The sequence below is a fragment of the Galeopterus variegatus genome, unplaced genomic scaffold (assembly GCF_000696425.1).
Source record: "Galeopterus variegatus unplaced genomic scaffold, G_variegatus-3.0.2 Scaffold4051, whole genome shotgun sequence".
Taxonomy (NCBI): Eukaryota; Metazoa; Chordata; class Mammalia; order Dermoptera; family Cynocephalidae; genus Galeopterus; species Galeopterus variegatus.
In genome coordinates, this window is record NW_007730162.1 from 114,664 (window position 1) to 134,820 (window position 20,157).

The 20,157-nt window shown below is 37.8% G+C and overlaps 1 protein-coding gene across 1 annotated transcript in view; it reads left to right on the forward strand.

Annotated features, from left to right (window-relative positions):
• Window positions 1-20,157, forward strand: part of ANO4 (anoctamin 4) — a 192,950-nt gene that overhangs the window by 113,107 nt on the left and 59,686 nt on the right. Inside the window, exons 11-13 of the mRNA XM_008586623.1 lie at window positions 1,448-1,582; window positions 2,652-2,748; window positions 7,388-7,448. Of these exons, the coding sequence (XP_008584845.1) occupies window positions 1,448-1,582; window positions 2,652-2,748; window positions 7,388-7,448 (293 nt within the window). The remainder of the gene's footprint in view (window positions 1-1,447; window positions 1,583-2,651; window positions 2,749-7,387; window positions 7,449-20,157) is intronic.

Below are 20,157 nucleotides of genomic sequence, written 5' to 3' on the forward strand. Positions count from 1 at the left end.
CCTTTAAAGATCGTTTTAATCTGCAGGTCAAAAAGTATGTCAGCTTTTAACCTACGATCATTGTGCTGTGAAAACATATGTTTTTTAACTATCTGTATCTGCTCAACCTTCTGCCATGGCAGTATTATACTCTGACATCTCATTATTTATTTAGAGACTAGTTATTAAGATTGAGTGATAACAATCCATACTTCATAGATTCCTTATTAAAAAGAAAGTCATGTCTCATTTCCTCGACTAGCTGGATACATTTCATTTGAGCCAGGGCTCTGAAAAAATGAGCCCAAAGGGCAGAAAAAAAGACAACTCACTTTATATTTCAAACCCCTGGGTAGTCTTTTCCCACCAGAGCCTGTTACCTTGTTACCAAGTGTTTACTCCCCATTGTTCCAAGGACATTGACGAACTGTGTCCCATTGTGTGTATTGGTAACATATAATACAGATGATCTGGGTGAGTGGAAAATATTTCCTGATATGAGATTATTTGTCTTTGACCAGACTCACTGCATGATAAAGGGGGGTGAGGGGAAGTAAATTCTCTCCCAGCCTCAGTTTCATATTACAGGATTACACTGATTAAAAATTACAGATAATTGCTGCAGGCAAAACATCTCTTGTCTATGACAGTGTTTTGATTAAGACTTTGCAGTTAGTCAGTGAGTATTAATTAACTGCCCATTGTGTTTCTAGAACTGTGCTAAGTACTATTGGCAAAGACAAACTATTGGCATTGAGAAACTCAGTTTCTTTTAGGAACAGAGGCTCTGCATACTTGAGACAACTAGAAAAATAATACAAGACTATACATGATCAGGTAAAATGTGTGACAGAGGCCATAGTTTTTTCAACAATTCAGAAAAACTGAGAAAGATGGATGTGAGTCAGCACCCTTGTGGAAGTCTCTGCAGAGCTGATCCCTGGAAAAGCAGCAGGATTTGTGCTGGCCAAAAGGACAGGGGATGCAAAGCACAACCAAGCCTCGAGTAGAAAGTTGTGCAGCTTCTAGGGAATCTCATCTCTTAAATAGTTCTTGTCCTGTAGATTTTACATCCTCCATATTTCTTGAATCTGGCCACACCCCAGCATCTCACCATCTCTGCCACTCCCGCTGTCTTGATTGTTACCTAGACTGTGACAGCTGTCTGCTCCTCCTTGGTCTCCCTTTTCCCACTCTGGCCTCTTTCAATGCATTCTGTGTTCACAGAATAAGCTTGTGTATAATCATATGCTTTTATTGACGGGCTAATTTTATTTCTGCTATAGAGTAGTAGGAGGAGAAATTTAAGCCCAGAGCCTAGATTTGTTCAAATGTTCCATTCTCTTCGCTTACCTCGTCTGCATTTTACCAAGAAGGCCACTACAGAGTAAAAGGATGGAACAGAGTGTTATAATGCTTACCTTTGCATACTTCACTGTAATTTGCAAGGCTGCTGTGTCTTAAACAGGAGGTACTTTGGAGAGAAGATCGGGCTGTATTTTGCCTGGCTGGGCTGGTACACCGGCATGCTCTTCCCAGCTGCCTTCATTGGATTGTTTGTCTTCTTGTACGGAGTCACCACTCTGGATCACTGCCAAGTCAGGTACGGGCAGCTCTAGGGTGAGTCTGCCTTCGCTTAGTGTTTAGAGATGGCTGTCTGTGCTTTGGGGGTGTTCACTGACTGTGGTTACACTTAGCTTTTCACTCTTTCTTCTCAATCTCTCATGGAACAATTCGAAAGGTTCGATTCACTAGGTCATCTTCATCCATTGCCCTTGCCACTGTGGTCTTCAGCTACCATGGAAGCCAAAGTTACATTCACAGACATCCAAGCCACTATGCATCCACAGAACAAATCACTATCATTCACTCATTGAGTGCTCTTTCTCTGGTATTTTCACTTTCTTTCACTTGATACTGCAAAATAGTGAGCTAACAATTCTTTTTATGAATACTATGCTTTTACAAGAACGCTTTATGCCCAGGCTAGAAAGACATCTCATGAATGTGCTAGTGCTTTGGGAATGGTTCAAAACTGACAAATGTTATCTTGTTTTCAAACCAGAATATAGTATGAGGTATTCATAGGGATTTTATTGCAAGGCTGGGCAAAGATCTTAAATAGTAAATGTGCCTTTTAAAACTTATTGCAAAAATAAAAGTGAGTGATTGAGCCTCCCACCTACAAAAATATTTTACTTCCTGGTGAAATGTAGTTTTCTCCCAGGACAGGACTAAATACCCTAGTTATTTTTAATTATTGCTCCATTATTAGTTTTAGCATATCATGCACATAGAGATAGAGGCAGGCATTTTTAGATATTTTGTTGTTCTAATAATTCAGTATGAAATTGCTTTAGACCTGTGAAATGTCTTGAAGGATTTTTGTATAATTTGGAGTATAACAACCAATGTTTTGCTTCATATATTTTCCTGAATTTAACTTATTAATATGTAAAGCCAAGGAACAGCATCGTAAATAAGTAGGTTTATCAGATTATTAAAATGTGAAAGAACTTGTTTACATTAATAACAGATAAGCCTTAGAATTTTCTGAGAGCAAAAGTTTAATCTACTAGGTTTTATTTACTAGTTGAACATTCTGGTGAAGCCGGAGGGAAAAAAATGTTACATATCATCAAAAAGCAGTCCTTTTCTGTTTTCTTTTTCAGTAAAGAAGTCTGCCAAGCTACAGATATCATCATGTGTCCTGTGTGTGATAAATACTGTCCATTCATGAGGCTGTCAGACAGCTGTGTTTATGCCAAGGTAATTTCAAATATGCAGCTTTTTAGGTGGATTGAATTTAACATACACCTTCCTGAGGGATGGTGGGTAACTGTAATCTTTTTGTCATTTCCAGTCTTTGATTCTCAAGTTAATGTTGTGGCATGGACTTACCTTTATCAATCAGTATTGTAATGCAAATATCTTTTTTAATATATATGTATTTAAAAGATATGGCTCTAGATACCTTCACAAGAAGTTGCAGCATGGTACAATGCAAAGAGCACAGTTGTTAGAATTAGAGAAAGTTAAGTTCAAATTCTGACTCTGCATTTACCACTTGTCTGTGTGGGAACAAGTTATTTAACTTCCCTGAGCCTCAGTTTTCTCATCTGTAGAACATGATGCTTGTTTGACGTGATTGTTATAAGTGAGATAAGATATGTATTGAGCACAGTACTTAGCAAATGGTAAGATCTCAGTTAATGACAGCTACTGTCATTTTCTTCCTCTTTATCATTGTTATTGTCAAAAAGACCTTGGTTCAAGGCTAGCTCAGCTACTCACCTCCTTGACCTTACACAGGTGCGGTCTTTCTGAGACTGAGTTTTCTCATCTTGAAAATGCAGGCAATTCGTCCTGTCTGGGTAACTACCAACAGGTTGTTAGCGATGTCTGCTTATGAATATATACCCATTCTACACAGCACTGCACAGTCATAAACTTCTGAATTTCATATAGTATGTTTTCATTTAAGTTTTTTTCTATAAAATAAAATATTTGTTAAAATAAGTAGTATAAATACATTGCTAAATTTTAAGACGTCCATAGTCTATAAAATTAAAGATAGAATGTTAGAGTAAGATTTAAATGAACATAATTTTCTAGATACTATAACTTTGACAGTTAAGTTTACCATTATCTATTTTATTTAATCCTACTTTTTTGGTTTTAGATAATAAACTTCTTTCATTTGTGATGCTTCACATGCTGAAAATTCTTTGGATTGTACTCGGTTTCTTAAAAGTAGCACTGCAGTGTTAACTTAGCTCGAATCTTGTGATATGAGACTGTGCCTTGCTTTTCTGTTGGTATTCACATCTCACTTTACCATCTTGTACAAAGGAAAAATTGCTTTCACTTTAATTATCTTCTTTCTCTACTTTTCTTTTTTCGTTTTTTTATTTAAAAGTTTTATTTGTTATTAGCATATTCATTAGGTGGCAAAAAATGTCACACAGTAGAGATATCATTTCACAAGTAATCTGTATATAATCTGATTGTTGTGGAAGGTGAAAAAAACCTTGTTGAATTTTTTAAATTATAAAAATAAGACATTGCCTGAAATTACTTCTTATTGACTAAAACCTTTGGCTTGTTAAAAATAAAATTTTGGTACAAGTAGTGAAAAATATATATTTATGATTGCACAATGTCTTTCAATGCATTTGAAAAAGTCATTCGTATTTATTGTCATATTATTTTCCTTAAGAAAAAAAAGTTGCCATTTCATAGCTCTGCAAATACCACATAATGCCACCAATGTTTTTTAATTTCAATAATAAAAACATTAAAATAAAAAAATAAATAAAATAAAATAAAATGCAGGCAACGCTGCCCCACCCTACTGGCATGTCCTAAGGACTGAAGAAGAAAGTGTATATGAAAGTACTTTGAAAAAAACAAATACATGGCACCATTATTTCTATCACATGTTATTACATGCCCCTTTCTCATGGTATATCTTAATTTACTAAAAGTATTAGACACGTTCATCAAATTCCTAGAGTTTTTTTTACATAGGGGCCGAGTCACTAATGCAAAACAATAGCTGGAGTGTGGGTTGATGAAGATTTTTCCAAGACCCACTTCCTATTGGTTTGCCCAGATTCCAAGTATAAAATGAGTTGGCAGATTTTATTGAACATCTGTAATTACTGCAGCCAGGATCTATCTAACTACTCTGTTGGCATTGCAGAGTTTTGTTTTAAATGAGAGCACATTTGCTAGGCAGTCGAGGAGCCCGCCTCTCCATAAAGTCTTAGCACTGCAGGTGGCCAGTCCATGAGGGAAGAGCCCAAGTCGCAGAAGTGATCTGTGATTTTAGAGAGATTTGGGCTCTTAGTATGTGTTGCAAGGGACCAACAAGTGAAAATTCTGTCCCTATCTTTGGAGAACATACAGATAGACCCGAGTACATGAGGACAAATTTAAGAGTGACCTCTGGAAACAGAGATTTGGTGAGGATCAAGAGTTTCGTAAGTAATATAATTTTAAAGGTCATGAAATGAGCCTGAACAACTAAAGGGACTGGGGTAGCTCACACTATGCGAGCACAAAGCCCTCCAGGCCCCCCAGTGTCTCTCTCTGCCCACCTGTGTACGTGATCATTTTGCAGACAGGTTCTCTTCACACAATGGGGAAGGAGGCTGCTGACTGCCTTGGTTCCAGGCTTATATCTTTCTTCCTTTAGCCCCTTAAGCATATTTTTAGGCTTATTTTAAACTCTTGGTGTACTGTGATGGAATGTGTGCTATTTCAGAAATGTATGTTGCCCTAGTTGGGAATTTTTGTGGGGGAGTGGAGAAGGAATTGTCTTCCCAGATATTTTGTTATTGAGGCAGGGCCCAGGTCTGTAAGTCCTGGTGAGTAACAGAGAGAGCAGGACAATGTGCCCTAGGTTCCACTACACGGGGGCTTCAAAAAGGTCATGGAAAGAATGATATTATGTTTCAATTCTGTTTTTCCACAAGCTTTGTAAGGTACCCTCGTATGTGCTACCATGCTACCAGAGGACTTCTCTGCTCAGAGTTTCATTTTTAGACCTGCTTCATACAAAGCAATTTTGGGAGGAGGCACTCTCCCTTGATTGTAATGTGCCAGCCCTGGGGTTTAGAGGCATGGACTGGGGAGTGACTGCTCCAGGGCAGCTGGCCAGGCAGCACCTACTTTCATCAATGCCTCAGCCAAGCAGGACTCTGAACGTCCCTTGGTATTAACCCAAGAATACTACCCCCTGTAATTTGGCCTGCTGTAGCTGATTTCTGAGGGAGGGAAATTAATTGTCCAATGACCATTTGAGGGAAAGGCTGGAGTAGAGCTATCTGTCCCCACACGCCACCACCATCACAGACACACACATGCACACACACACATGCAGCACACACATACATGCATCAATTTAAGGCAACCTTCTGTCTCCCCTGGAGTTTCTCAGGGTCTTTGTTTGGTTTTTGTGTTTTGTGATTTCCTGGAACCTACTGTCATGCTTCTCTAAGGTTGATTTTGGCAGAGTGTACCATCAGCCTTAGCTAGCTTACCATCTTATTAGGAACCCGAAGTCCCTATCAGCTCACCCCTCCTGATTCACATACTCCCAAATGGATAACTGCGGCAGAAAATGGCCCCTCTCCAAATGTTTGCATATCGGTCCCAGAGAAGGACTCTTGTTCTATTTTGAGCCATGAGCCCGTTGGGGCCAGCATGAAAGAGATGTTACCTGGAGAAAGGAGAATGGAGGAAGGATGATCTGGACAACCAAAAACAGTGACAACCGCAATCCATTCCAGAAGGTACACTAATGATGCAAGCTACAACTTCCACCAGCTCCCAGTAAATACCCCGATAGAGGGTGCAGACCAACCTCAGACCACTGGAACTTTCAAGCTTGACTTAATGACAAGTGCTCAGTAGTGTATACAGCTTGATACTCCCTCTGGCATATGAGACAAATAAGTTTTAGATGTTTGTCTCACATTAGGTGTTTGAATACTGCCTATCTCTCCTATATCCAAAGAAAGAGAAGGCATAAGCTTTTCGCATAATCTGAAATACTTCACACTGTGATATAACAGCAAAAGCCCTGTTTATACTTGGCACATTCTCCAAGGGACAGTAAAGTATACTTTATAGGGAACTATAAAGTACCAAAAAAAGGTTATGCTTTATGAACCTATCAGTCATCATTTTGATTTGGCATGGATATTGGTGTGATTTATACTGCAGGTGAAAATGAATTTGGCAGTTTTGAGATAAGAATAGATAATTTTGCTTTCTGCTCTGGTGTTTGCAACAGTATATATTATTCTAGTGATAAAGTGTTGCTAGCTGTCATTATGTCATGTGCAGTAGGTAAATATAGTGATTACCTGAGGCTTTAATAAAGGTGGAAGTGTATTTTGTTAATCCTCTGTTCTCTCTCCTTTATAATGCTGAAATCCAGAAGGCAGCCCAGAAAATGTTTGCTCACAACTACACAGACAAAATGGCCATGTTTCCAAAGTGAATAAATGAGTCATTAAAAACAACTGCTGGAAATCTTTAAAGCACTAACAATAATACCTTCCTGGTCCTATAAATAATTATACCCAAATACATACGTACATGTATAAGAGTTTTTATAGTACACAAAAGGGAATTTTTAGTAGCACTATTGGGGCTGCTGATAAATGTTCAACTAAGTGATACCAACATAAAGGGAACAAATTCTCTCTTCCATTTCTGAACTATTTCACAGTTACAGGAACCCTCTTCTTACTTACGGTCCAAAAGGAATATCCCCCAAAGAAATCCTGCAAAACTTATTGTATCATCACAGCTATTTTTACAAAATTTTAAGGAAATGTGACTTGAAATATCATCTGTGAGAAATTAGCTTAACTCTGATTTGTGTTATTCCCAGGTAACCCACCTTTTTGACAATGGAGCCACTGTCTTCTTTGCTGTTTTCATGGCAGTCTGGGGTAAGTGTTCTGCAGCCGTAAAACTTGCATTCCCCTCATATGCCCCATCAAATACTCCTTCAGAAGTCTCACTTTGGATGTGAAAAGGTGAGTAAATTGAGTTGTCTGTTCTGTTAGCAACAAGCTTGTAAATAGTTTATTTGGTTTATTTTAAAAACAATATTTGAGAGGAGAAATGTCTGAATTCTCTTCTCTTAAACCTTCAACAATCTCATCAGCACTCCATTATTAAAATAAAATTGACCTTCTGTTGGAGACAAAAATAAAGCTTATTGTACATCAAAAGGTCTGGGGAGAACCAATTACCAATCTCGATACATAGAGGACTTTTTTTTTTTTCGTTAAATTTTTATTTTGTCAATATACACTGTATATGATTATTATGGCCCATCACCGACACCTCCCTCCCTCCTCCCTCTCTCCCCTCCCCCCCAAGAATGTCCTTTCCGTTTGCTTGTTGTAACAACTTCATAAAAGTATAGTTGTTATATCTTCTCCCCCCCCCGGTTTTTTTTTGTGTGTGTATGTGGGTGAATTAATTTATTTGTTTTTTTAGCTCCCACCAATGAGTGAGAACATGTGGAATTTCTTTTTCTCTGCCTGACTCGTTTCACTCAATATTATTCTCTCAAGGTCCATCCATGTTGTTGCAAATGGCAGTATTTCATTCGTTTTTATAGCTGAGTAGTATTCCATTGTGTAGATATACCACATTTTCCGTATCCACTCATCCGATGATGGACATTTGGGCTGATTCCAGCTCTTGGCTATTGTGAAGAGTGCTGCAATGAACATTGGGAAACAGGTATACCTTCGACTTGATGATTTCCATTCCTTTGGATATATTCCCAGCAGTGGGATAGCTGGGTCGTATGGTAGATCTATCTTCAGCTGTTTGAGGAACCTCCAAACCATTTTCCATAGGGGTTGCACCATTTTGCATTCCCACCAACAATGTATGAGAGTTCCTTTTTCTCCGCAACCACGCCAGCATTTATCTTTCAGCGTCTTTAGGACTTTCTAATATGAGTGGCTAAGGTGTGTATACCTACCTCTGGCTTTCTTCCAGCTCTGGACAAAATGACCCCCTAAAACAAGAGCTACTTATAGGACTGAACTGAGTCTTTCAATACCTTTCAAGCTAATAGACCCATCGCACAAGATGGGATGGAAACACTCAAATCTGTGGAAGCAGCAGGACTGGGTTAAAATCCCATCTCCTCTCCTTACTAGGTTGTGCCATTTCATGCAAGTTGCTTGACCCACCTCTTTGTAAAATGGGTTTAATAATATCTAAGTTGTCAAATAATTATAAAGCTTTAATTTAATGGTATAGAAAAAAGTCTGGACAGATGCATAGTAAACGGTTAATGGTGGTTACCTTTGGAGAGGAAGATTTGTAGAAGCATAAGTGAACAGCGATGAGAGACAGGCTTTTTACACTATATTCAGTTTGGTTTGAATTTTTACATTGATTATGCGTTTCTCCTATAACTTAAAATGCCAGAATCTGAATTTTGAAGTTACAAAACTCTAACTTTAAGCTTAAGCTTATCTTGTTCCTTATGTCTGGAATGAATGTTGAAATCTTCCCCATCTTTCAGGGCCCAGCTGAGATTTCATCTACTCCAGCCAGAATTTGGTTTCCTCCTTTGAACTTCCATAACATTTGCTTTCTGTCTTAGGGCACTTATAATTATTTGCTTACACGACTCATCTCCCCTGATATAATTATGGTCCTCAGGGACCATTAAGGTCATTGGAGATTTCATGCATTTCTTTTGGGGATACAGGGATTCAATGTGTATTTGTTGTGTGGATAGATGGAAGGAAAGAAGAAAAGAGAGAAGGGGAAAGAGAAATAAATTACCAAAATGATTTATTTATGATACAGTGAATGCATTTAAATGGTCTTTTTTGATAAGTGTAAATATAAAACCTAGTTCTCCTGAGGAGGCTTGTTGTAGATATATTATATTCCCCACATAGAGGTCATCAATGGAAAATTGTCCCACCCACCACAGCTCTGTTGAAGGGACATGTTTTGAGCTCTGTAATTCCATCCCCTCTCAGCCAGTAGGCTTTTGACTCAGGATCAGTCAAACCACAGGTTGGTGAGTGGCCTGGGAGAAAGCCTGAGATCTGCCCAGACAGGAACTAGTAGTGCCCCCACCCTGATTCTTATTCTCAAGAACGTAGACTGGGAAATGTGGAGAGAGATAGGGAGTTAGCACCAGGAACTGACTGAAAGATGCATAGAGGAAAGGAGTAGGGGAGGAAGAGAGAGAGAGAGATTGAGGTTGACCAGGTAGAAGTAGGGACCAGGGGGAATTATGAAGAAGCTGAAGTTATGAGAATCAGAACCTAAAAATAGGCAGAAGCAAAGACATAGTGGAAAAATATAGAATAGAGGATGCAGAAGCCAATTGGCAGCCAACTGGGAGAAAATGTAAGACAGTTCCCCAAAAGAAGCAAAGATAAAATGTAGCCAAGTCACATTATTAGTGGAGTATCAGGATGAAGACTCAGAGTCTCTTGTGGCTGAGGGCTCTCAAGCTGCTTGCTTCCATATCCTATCTCCGAATAGGCCCAGTCTTTATTTCTATTGGATTCCTACCTCTTTGGTGGACCTTGTAAAAAGCTATCACTATTTGTGCTACCCTTTATGCATTTCTGTCCCTTGCACATGACGGAAGCTAACCGTAACAGAATCTTAGTTACAAGACTGAGCTCTCAGATCAAGAATGTGTGTATCTGGTTTTTCTAGAACATACTAGTATCAGTAACCATGATCAGGAAATATAGTAAGCCATCCAGTGTTTAAGTTTTGCCGTGGTTACAAATGAAGGACTTTGGAAAATTTATTATTATTATTTTTTGACCGGTAAGGGGATCGCAACCCTCGGCATGGTGTTGTCTACACCACGCTCAGCCAGTGAGCGCACCGGCCATCCCTATATAGGATCCAAACCCGCAGCCTTGGCGCTACCAGTGCCGCACTCTCCCAAGTGAGCCACTAGGCCGGCCCTTTGGAAAATTTCTTAAGCCAGTGATTCCCAAACTTTTTCAGGTCACAGCACACAGAGAAAATGAAAATGTTTGCACAGCCTACTGATGTACATGGAAGAGCCTGCTCAGGGCCAGGGATGGTTGCCCTAAGCGCCCTAGCCCCAGCAGCCCCAAGGGCTGAAGGGATGATGAGGGTGATGATGGTGATGATGATGATTGGCATACTAATTCGGAAGCTCTGCTTGGGCTACTAAATCTACTGTGTAATGAGTTAATGCCTCTTTATAGAGAGTGGTATCCTCATCATATTCTGAAAGAATTAAAACAGAAAATTCCCTTACTCCTTTTAGTATTCTACTAGTTTTAGATATAGTTGGGCTGAAATAATGGCTTCTTCTCCCACAGTTTACCCCCTGAGACTGTATATAAGTACAATCTTGATGTAACGACATTTGTCTGTAAGGCAGAGGTTGTCATCTCTCCCCCGGTACCACCATTGTAAAAGGAATCACATCCCTTCTTTGCAAGTTGGAATGTCTACGCCATGGGTAACAAATAGGTTTTATTTTATCTCCTTTCCAACCTCAGCTGATTGGTGGTGGCTGCCTGGAACACAGAGTTGAGAAGCTTCTGAGGTGGCACGTGGGTGGATTAGAGATTTGACAGCCCTTGTGCTTTGAAGTACACTCAGTAAGATCCTGATAGATGTTTGGTAATAAACTTTGGGAACAAAGAAACATTTTAGGGCCACTCCAGGTAAGGCAAGCCTGGAATAGTTCACCTTCTGAATTACTTTGTCTTAGTTGGCAACTTATTGTTTAAATTTTGTTTTATTCCAAGAAATGTGCTAGTTTGAGAAAAAGAATGATTTACTCCAGGTGTTTCTTTGTAGATAGGGATATGGCTTTTGTAGAGATCTGAAATAGACAATAGTAACAATTAAAATAATAGCATACATTTATTGAGTGCTTACTGTGTGCTGAACACTGTCCCAATTTTACATGTATCATCTCATTCAATCTCTACAGCAACCTTTATAAATATGTACTATTATTATCCTCAGGTGGTAGCTAAGGAAACTTAGGCAGTAGCCAGAAAGTGGCGAAGACAGGAGTCAAACCCCGCAGTTTTATTAGCTCCTCTACTCTACTGCTAGGATCAGGAACTGCTTGTAATCATTTGCTTCTGCTTTGGAGACCTGAACTTAAGATAAAGGATTTATTCTCATCCTGAGCCCCATTTATACTGCTTCAAGGTGGTGATGTTCTATAAAAGCATGTCAGCTCTAATGGAGCTCAGTTTAATGGTCTCAGGATCACCTCTTATGATTGACAAGTTACAACATTTAAGAAAACAAATGCACTCTATTTTCAGGAAATTGCTAGATACAGAGATGATGAGAACAGATGTAAGTGGTTCTCAAGACCTCTTAAGGGACAGGGTTGATGTATTTGTTTTGTTGCCTTTTGCTTTGTGTGTTCACAGAGAAACAATAAGGTTCCATTTGTCACCAGTTTGTAGCAGCTGGGGCAGACCTCTGTGTTGGGATGAATATTTTTACAGAACTCCACTGCCTTCATTCATGTTCACACATGTGTGATAGCAGGGCACCCTGGGGACCCTTGAGTTATACTGCGAGCTGAGGGCTCTGGGCTTGAACTGCTACTGTGACTCTATCATCAATGCTCATTTTTGTTCAGAAAGATTCAAGGGACTGTATAATTATGGACCAAATTAGCTTCTCTCCTTAGGAAAAAAAAAATGAGTCATTAGGGAATGTGATGTTGGCAGAGACTTGTCAGGAAGCAGATTATCTCCCTCTGTTCTTTATTTCTGATTCTTATTTTTTTTCTCCCTCCTTTTTTTTTCACTTTCAGTGTTGCCAAAAATTAATTATCCCCAGTAAACAAACAAAGCAAGGTCCTCAGAGCTCTCCAGTCAAAATGACAAGATTGTGGTTATTGTAGTGCAAATTCAAAGATTCTATATGATCCTGTTAGTAATTGGCAAATAAAGTATGTCTAATTTTTTAAAATAAATTTTATAATAACTGGCCTTTTGTTTCTAGATATTTATGCTAATTTTATCTTTTATAATCTTATCTATAGGTCCAACAAAAATAGTGATTGTATATTCAAAAAAGAAAGGTATACCTTTACAGAATGCCTGCCATGTGTGTAGGCCCACTAATATATATCATTTCATCCATCTCTCATAACCCATTAGCAAGAAATTATTATCTCCATTTTATAGATGTGTATATTGAGGCTCAGAAACGTTCTGGAACTTGCCCGAGATTACCTGGGAACTGATAAGTGGTGGAGTCTGATTTTAAGCCAGATTAGTCTGCCTAATTCCACAGCCATTCCAAAGTGTGTCCCCCATGTCCTGCACCTTCTATAGGGTATATTGATTAAGATCTCGTTAACTCATCAGACTGGATACTCACTGTCACTGGGCACTGGTATACAAAAATGAGTAAGATGTGATTTCTGCCCTCAAAAACCTCATAGTATATTAAGAGAGAGTTGTTAATTATAATACAGGATGTTAAGTTCAATTTACAGTGGGCTAATGAGGGTCCATGCAGTCAACTTCCTGAGGCAAAAAGAAAAGCAGAAAAGGTTCACCCAAGAAAAGATACTGGAAACAAGTCTCACTTTTGCCAGGCAAAGGAGCAGGGTTGGAGGAGGTGCAGATAACATTCCAAGCAGTAGAGTGTATATTAGTTTCCTAGGGCTGCTGTAACAATGTACCACCAACTGGGTAGCTTAGAACAACAGCAATTTATTCCCTCATGCTTCTGGAGGCTAGACATCCCAAATCAAAGTGTTGGCAGGGATGGTTCCTTCTGAGCGCTCCGAGGGAAGTATCTGTTCCATGCCTCTATCCAAGATTCTGGTGATAGCCAGTGATCCTTAGCATTTCTTGACTTGTAGATACATAACTGCAGTCTCAGCCTCTGTCTTTACCTGGCATTCTCCGTGTGTCTCTGTGTCCTCACATGGCTATCTTCTTCTAGGACACCAGTCATATTGGATTAAAGGCCCAGCCTACTCCAGTTAGACCTCATCTTAACTAAGTATGCCTGTAATGATCCTATTTCCAAACAAGGTCACATTTGGAGGTACAGACACTTAAGAAAACAATATTTTTTAAGGGGATACAATTCAACCCATAGCAGAGTACATAGTTGAGGACTGAGGGCTGCTTATCACAGGTCATTTGTGCCACAACGGAGAACCATGGCTTTATTCTGTAGGCAACAGAAAGCCAACTGTTGCTATAAGCTAAGAAGTGACATCATCGGTTGTGTTTGGAAAGTAACTCTGGGAACAGTGTGGATCTACAGGTGGACTTTTACAACAATAACACTCTTTTGATTATTATTAGCGTAAAAGTAAGTCTTGAAATCTTATTCTTTTTAAGAATTGTTTTGGCTCTTTTAGGTCCTTTGCATTTTCACATAAATTTTAGAGTGCTTTTTAATTTCCATAAAAAATGTTAATGTTTTTATTAGAATTGAGTTGAATCAGTAAATCAGTTTGGGAAGATTGAAAACATAATATCAAACATTTCTGTTTATGAACATCATTTAGCTTTTCATTTTTTTAGGTGTTCTATAATTTCTCTATGCAGTGTTATCAGTTTCATTGTACAGGTCTTGCATATATTTTGTTAAATATATTTAATATTTTGATGTTTTTTACAAACAGTATTTTTTCTGTAATTTCAATTTCTAATTGTTTATTGCTACTATATAGAAATACAATTGACTTTAACATGTTGACCTCATGTCTTATGACTTCCTAAACTCAATTAGTGCTACCAGCTTTTTTTGTATTTTCTTTAAGATTTTCAATGTAGACAATTGTGACATTTATAATACAATTTTGTTTCTTCCTTCCTAATCTGTATGAGTTTTATTTCTTTTTCTTGCCTTATCATAGTGGCTAGGACTTTCAGAATAATGCTGAATAGAAGTTATGATATCAGACATTCCTGCCTATTCCCAATCTTTAGGAGAAAGTGTTTAATCTTTCACCACTGAGTATGATAAAAACTGTAGTTTTTCATAAATGCCCTTTTGTCAGGTGGAAGAATTTTCCTTCTGTTCCCTGGGATTAAGGATTTTTATCATGAGTGGGTGTTGAATTTTGTCAAAAGATTTTTCTTTTTTAAAAAATTTTATTGATTATGCCTATTCATGGGATACAAAGCTGACCTTCACAACCTGTGCCCAGAATGTAAGATTTTTCTGCATTGACTAACATAATCCTGCTTTTTAAAGATGGTTGAAATACTAACTAAATGGACTCATTTTCAGATAATACAGTGACCTTGCATTCCATGGACAAATGCTACTTCATCATAATATATTACCATTTTTATGTGTTGCTATATTTGATTTACTAAAATATTTTTAGGATTTTTGCATCTATCTTCATGAGGGTCTGTATTTGGGGTCTGTATTTTTGGTCTGTAATTTTCTTCTAATGTCTTTTTGGTATTGAGGCAATGTTGGTCTTATAGAGTAAGGAAATGTTCTTTCATCTATTTTCTGGAGATATTTATATAGAAATGGTGTTATTTCTTTCTGAAATGTTTGGTAAAATTCATTGGTGATACCACCTGGACCTGGAATTTTCTTTGCAGAAATGTCTTTAATACAAATTTAATGTCTTTATGGATGTAGGGTTCTTCAGATTATCTTTTTCTTCTTGTTTTTGAAGGAGTCTGTCCTTTTATCTAAATTTGTGGATTTATTGTCATAAATTTGTTTATAATATTCTCTTGTATTCTTGTATCTTTCTGTAGCATATGTTATGATATTACATTGCTCATTCCTGGAATTGGTAATTCACGTCTTCCTTTTTTCCTGTCCATTCTGTCTAGAAATTTATCAATTCTATTGATATTTTTAAAAACCAGCTTTTGATTTTAATGCTATTTTTCTATTGTTTTTATGGTTTATTTTTTATTAATTTCTGCTGTTTCTCCCTCATGCTTACTGTAGGTTTAATTTGTTCTCCTTTTTCTAATTTCTTAAAGTTAAAGTGAATGCCCAGTTCATTCATATGTGATTTTTCTTATTTTCATATATGAGTTTAATGCTATAAATTTCCTATAAGAACTGCTTAGCTGCATTCCCCAAATTGTGTTTTCATTTTTAATCAGTTCAAAATATTTTCTTATTTCCCTCGTGATTTATTTTATGACCATGAGTTATGTTAAAATGTGTTGTTTAATTACAAAATTCTTGGGAGATTTTCTGGATATCTGCTTGCTATTGGTTTCTAACTTAATTCAGGGAACATATTTTGTATGATTGCAAATCTTTTAAATTTATTGGAGATTTTTCTTTTATGGTCCACAATATGGTATCTTGGCAAATGTTCCATGCATATTTGAAAAAACTATGTACTTGGGCCGAGCCTGTGGCGCGCTCGGAAGAGTGCAGCGCTGGGACTGCAGCAGCGCTCCCACCGCGGGTTCGGATCCTATATAGGGATGACCGGTGCGCTCACTGGCTGAACGCGGTGTGGTCGGTCCCAAAAGGACAAAAAAAAAAAGAAAAAAGAAAAAAGAAAAAACTATGTACTCTGCTGTTGTCAGGTGTGGTGTTCTGTAAATTTTATTTGGGTCTCTTTAGTAGATTATTTTGTTCAAGTAGTCTATATTCATACTAATTCCAATTATATTTATGGATTTGTCTATTTAGCCTTTCATTTCTATCAGTTTTTGCCTTATGTATTTTAAGTTTATGATCATTATATCTTCTGAATGAACAGGTTCCCTCATCGTTGTGAATTTCCCTCCTTATTCCTGGTAATATTCATTGTTCTCAGATATGCTTTGTGTGATATTGATATTGCCACTGCACTCTTTCTTGATTTGGGTTTACAAGGTATATCTTTTCCCTACCTTTTACATTTGACCTATTTGTGTCTTTATATTTAAAGTAGGATTTTTGTAGGCAGGAAAAAGTAGGTAGTACTGCTTTTTTATCCAATCCAATAATCTCTGCCTTTTCATTAAAATGTTTATAGCTTTGATATTTAAGGCAATTATTAATATATTTGATTTCAATATGCCATCTTTTTACTTGCTTTATACATGTCCATCTGTCTCTGTTGCACTTTCCCTCTTTTTCTGTCTCTTTTTGGATTAAGTAGGTATTTTCATGATTTGATTTTATCTCCACTATTGACTTCATAGCTTTACCGTTTTATTTCAATATTAGAGTGGTTGTTTGAGGATTTGTAATATATACTTTGAATTTATCACAGTCTACTTTAAAATATATAATGCTGTTTTACATGTAGTTTACGAACTTTAAAAAGATATAATTCCTCTTTCACCTTTTGTCCTTTGTGTTATTGCTGTCATATATTTTGCTACTATTTTTGTCATATATATTTTTTTCTATTGTCATATATCTTTCTAATATACATGTTATAAAACTCTCAATACATTGTTAGTATTTTGGCTTTAAGCTTTTGATTATCTATGAAGGAGATTAAAATCAGGAAAAATTATTTTATATTTACCCACATACTTACTATTTTAAGTGCTCTTCTTAACTTCATATTGATCCATATTTCCACCTGGTATCATTTCCTTCTGCCCAGAGAACTTCCTTTAAGGTATCTTATGATGCAGGTCTGCTGGTGACAAATTTTTCTCAGCATTTTTGGTTTACAAATACCTTTATTTCACTTTAACTTTTGAAAGGTATTGTTGCTGGATGTAGAATTCTAGGTTCACAAGGCTATTATTATTATTATTATTTCTTTCAACACTTTATAGCAGATGCTCTTAACCAGGAGTGATTTTGGTTGTCACAAGTAGGAGGAGAGAGTGCTACTGGCATCTAGTGGGTAGAAGCCAGGAATGCTGCTAAATATCCTAAAATGCACAGAGCAGTCCTCCTACAACAAGGAATTATCTGGTCCACAATGTCAGTGGTGTTAAATTTGAGAAATTCTGTCTAGAAGCTAAGGTTGCAATCTTGATTTTCCTGAAGTCACATGGCCTAGTTGAGTTCCTTAAGGGAATCATCTGGCGCTTCTATTTGAGCATCCACATCCACAGGTGAGGATTGCGTACCACTAGTATATGTAATCTGGTGATGCAGAATAATGACCTGTATTTTCGCAGCATGTGACATAATGTGAATTGTGTCAAGGTAAAAAACCCTGCCCTAGAGATGCTGTTCTGTCGTGTTCTGGCTTGCATAGTTTTTGACTTAAGATGTCTTTCTTCCCTCTGTCTGCTTTGAAGGTTTTTTTCTTTTTACTTGTTTTCAGGAATTTGATTGAAATATGCCTTGGTGTCATTTTATTTATGTTTCTTATACTTGGGTTGGGATTCATTGAGCTTTTGGGGTTAATAGGTTTATAATTTTCATCAAGTTTAGAAATGTTTCCAGAATCGTATTTTCTAGTAGTCCAATTACATGTGCTTGTATGTTAGATTACTCAATATCGTCCTACAAGTCACTTATGCTCTGTTCACACATTTTTAGTCTTTGTGTGCTCTGGGTTTGTTTTTATATTGCTTCTATTGGTTTATCTTCACTGTCCAAACAAACAAGTTCACTGTTCTTTTCTTCTGAAAAATCTAATCTTATGTTAATCCTAACTAGTATATTTTTCTTTTCCTATCTTGCATTTTTCATCTCAGGTCTCATTCAGTTGGGTCTTTCATATCTTTATTACATATCTTTTTATTTTATATCTTTATTATCTTTTTATGCCATTATGTTCTTGTTTTCCTCTACCTTTTGGAAATGTGAAGCGTATTTATAATAGTTGTTCATCATCCTTGTACTATCATTTCTTTCAGTTCTGGGCTGTCGCTCTGGGGTTGATTGGGTTTTCTCCTGGTTATAGATTTCATTTTTCTACTTATTTGCATGTGTGGTAATTTTTTTATTAAATTCTAGAAAGTGTTGATTGCCAGTGTTTGTTCTATTTCTTTAGTATTGGACTTCGTTCAGGCATGTATTTAACTTGTAGATTAGTTTGATCTTTTTGAGACTTGTTTTTAGCTTATTAGGGTGTATCCAGAGCCCCACTAATAAGACATAATCTTCTGATGCCGTATGTATTACAGCATCTCTTCTCTCTGATTGGTAGGGTCATGAACTGCTTTCAGCTGTCTGTAAGCTTTAGAAATTATTTAGCTACCAAAAAGCAGCCTCATGTAATTTTATCTCAAACATGTCAAGAGTAGAGGGAACCTCACTGCTGATATCCGGAGTCTTCTTTCAGTGTAGCTCCCTCCTGTCTGGTACCTGCCCCATAGATTCTTGCTGATCCAGCATGCCCACTCCAATCTCTGTCTCCCAACTCTGCAAGACCACTAGGCTCTGTTTTGTTTTGTTCTGCCTGAACTGTAGCCTGGAGACTGCCTCCAAGCAATGAGCTGGTACAGTCCTAGGGCTTACCTCATTTATTTCTTTCTCTTAAGGACCTCAGTCCTGCACTGTCTCTTGTCCAGTGCTGATAATGGTTGATTTATGTGTAGCAGTTAAACCCTTGTGGATGGAAGTGAAAGTCCTCAGGCTGCTACAGTTTGATTGCTTTTTATAGAGGGGAAGCTTACCCTCAGACAGGGCCTCAGAGCATTTTAGATCCTTGAGAAAACTGCAGTCTAGGGTGCAAGTCAGAGCAGGAAGAGTTGGGCACAAGCAGAGCTTCAGACTCCATTTAGGTTCCACCAGTTGTCCCAGTAACATCCTTCACAACAATAAGATCCAGTTCACACTTGCACATTTCATGTAGTTGCCATGTCTCTTTAGAATTCTTCAATCTGGAATAGTTCCTAAGTCTCTCCTTGACTTCCAGGATCTTGACACTTGTGAAGCGTCTGCCTGCTTCTTGTCAGTCTCCAGTTCCTTAAGGTAGTATATGGTGTTGGTGAGGATAGAAAAGGGGGAGAAAAAGGCATGCAAAACTCTGTCTTATAAGTAAAACTAAGGTTTCATATGTCGTGGCTTGAGATTGCTCTAAGATCTGTAAGGAAAGTGACACGCAGGTTACTTCATCTTCATGTCTTCAGTGCAATGTCTCAATGACTAGGTGAATTCTCTTTTCCTTACTGTAAAGTGTCAATATTAGTTAAGATAAGGTTCGGTCACTGTAACACAAAGACCTAACATCATCAGTGGCTTGAACAACACAGAAGTTAATTTCTCTCTTTGGTAAAAGGGTGAGGCGAGCATTCCAGGCTGGCAGATGGCCTTGCTCCACATGGCCTTTCAGGGACTCGTGTTCCTACAAAATAGTTGTTTGCCTATCCCCAGACCTTGTCGTTATGTGCATAGTCTCATAGGGTCTCCTGGGTTTTGCCCATCCAGGAGGGGAAAGAGGATATGAAAAAGCACCCCCTCCCCTGGTGTTTTAAGCAGTCAACAGCCAAGGAGTACACATCACTCCACTTCTGCTCACATTCCACTGGTGAGAACTGTTCTTTGGCCACCCATAACTGCGAAGGTGTCTGAGAAATACTGTATAGGTGGGCAGTCATGTTCCCAGCAACAATCCTTTTACTGTGGAGGAAGGCAAGAATGGATTTGAGGGGACAGTTGGTAGTCTCTGCCAGGGGGCCAACCAAATAATGGGAGTTGTATTAAGAACATAATCATACTATTATTGCAAGACAAAAGAGAAAAATAGTAAGTTTTAAACATTGA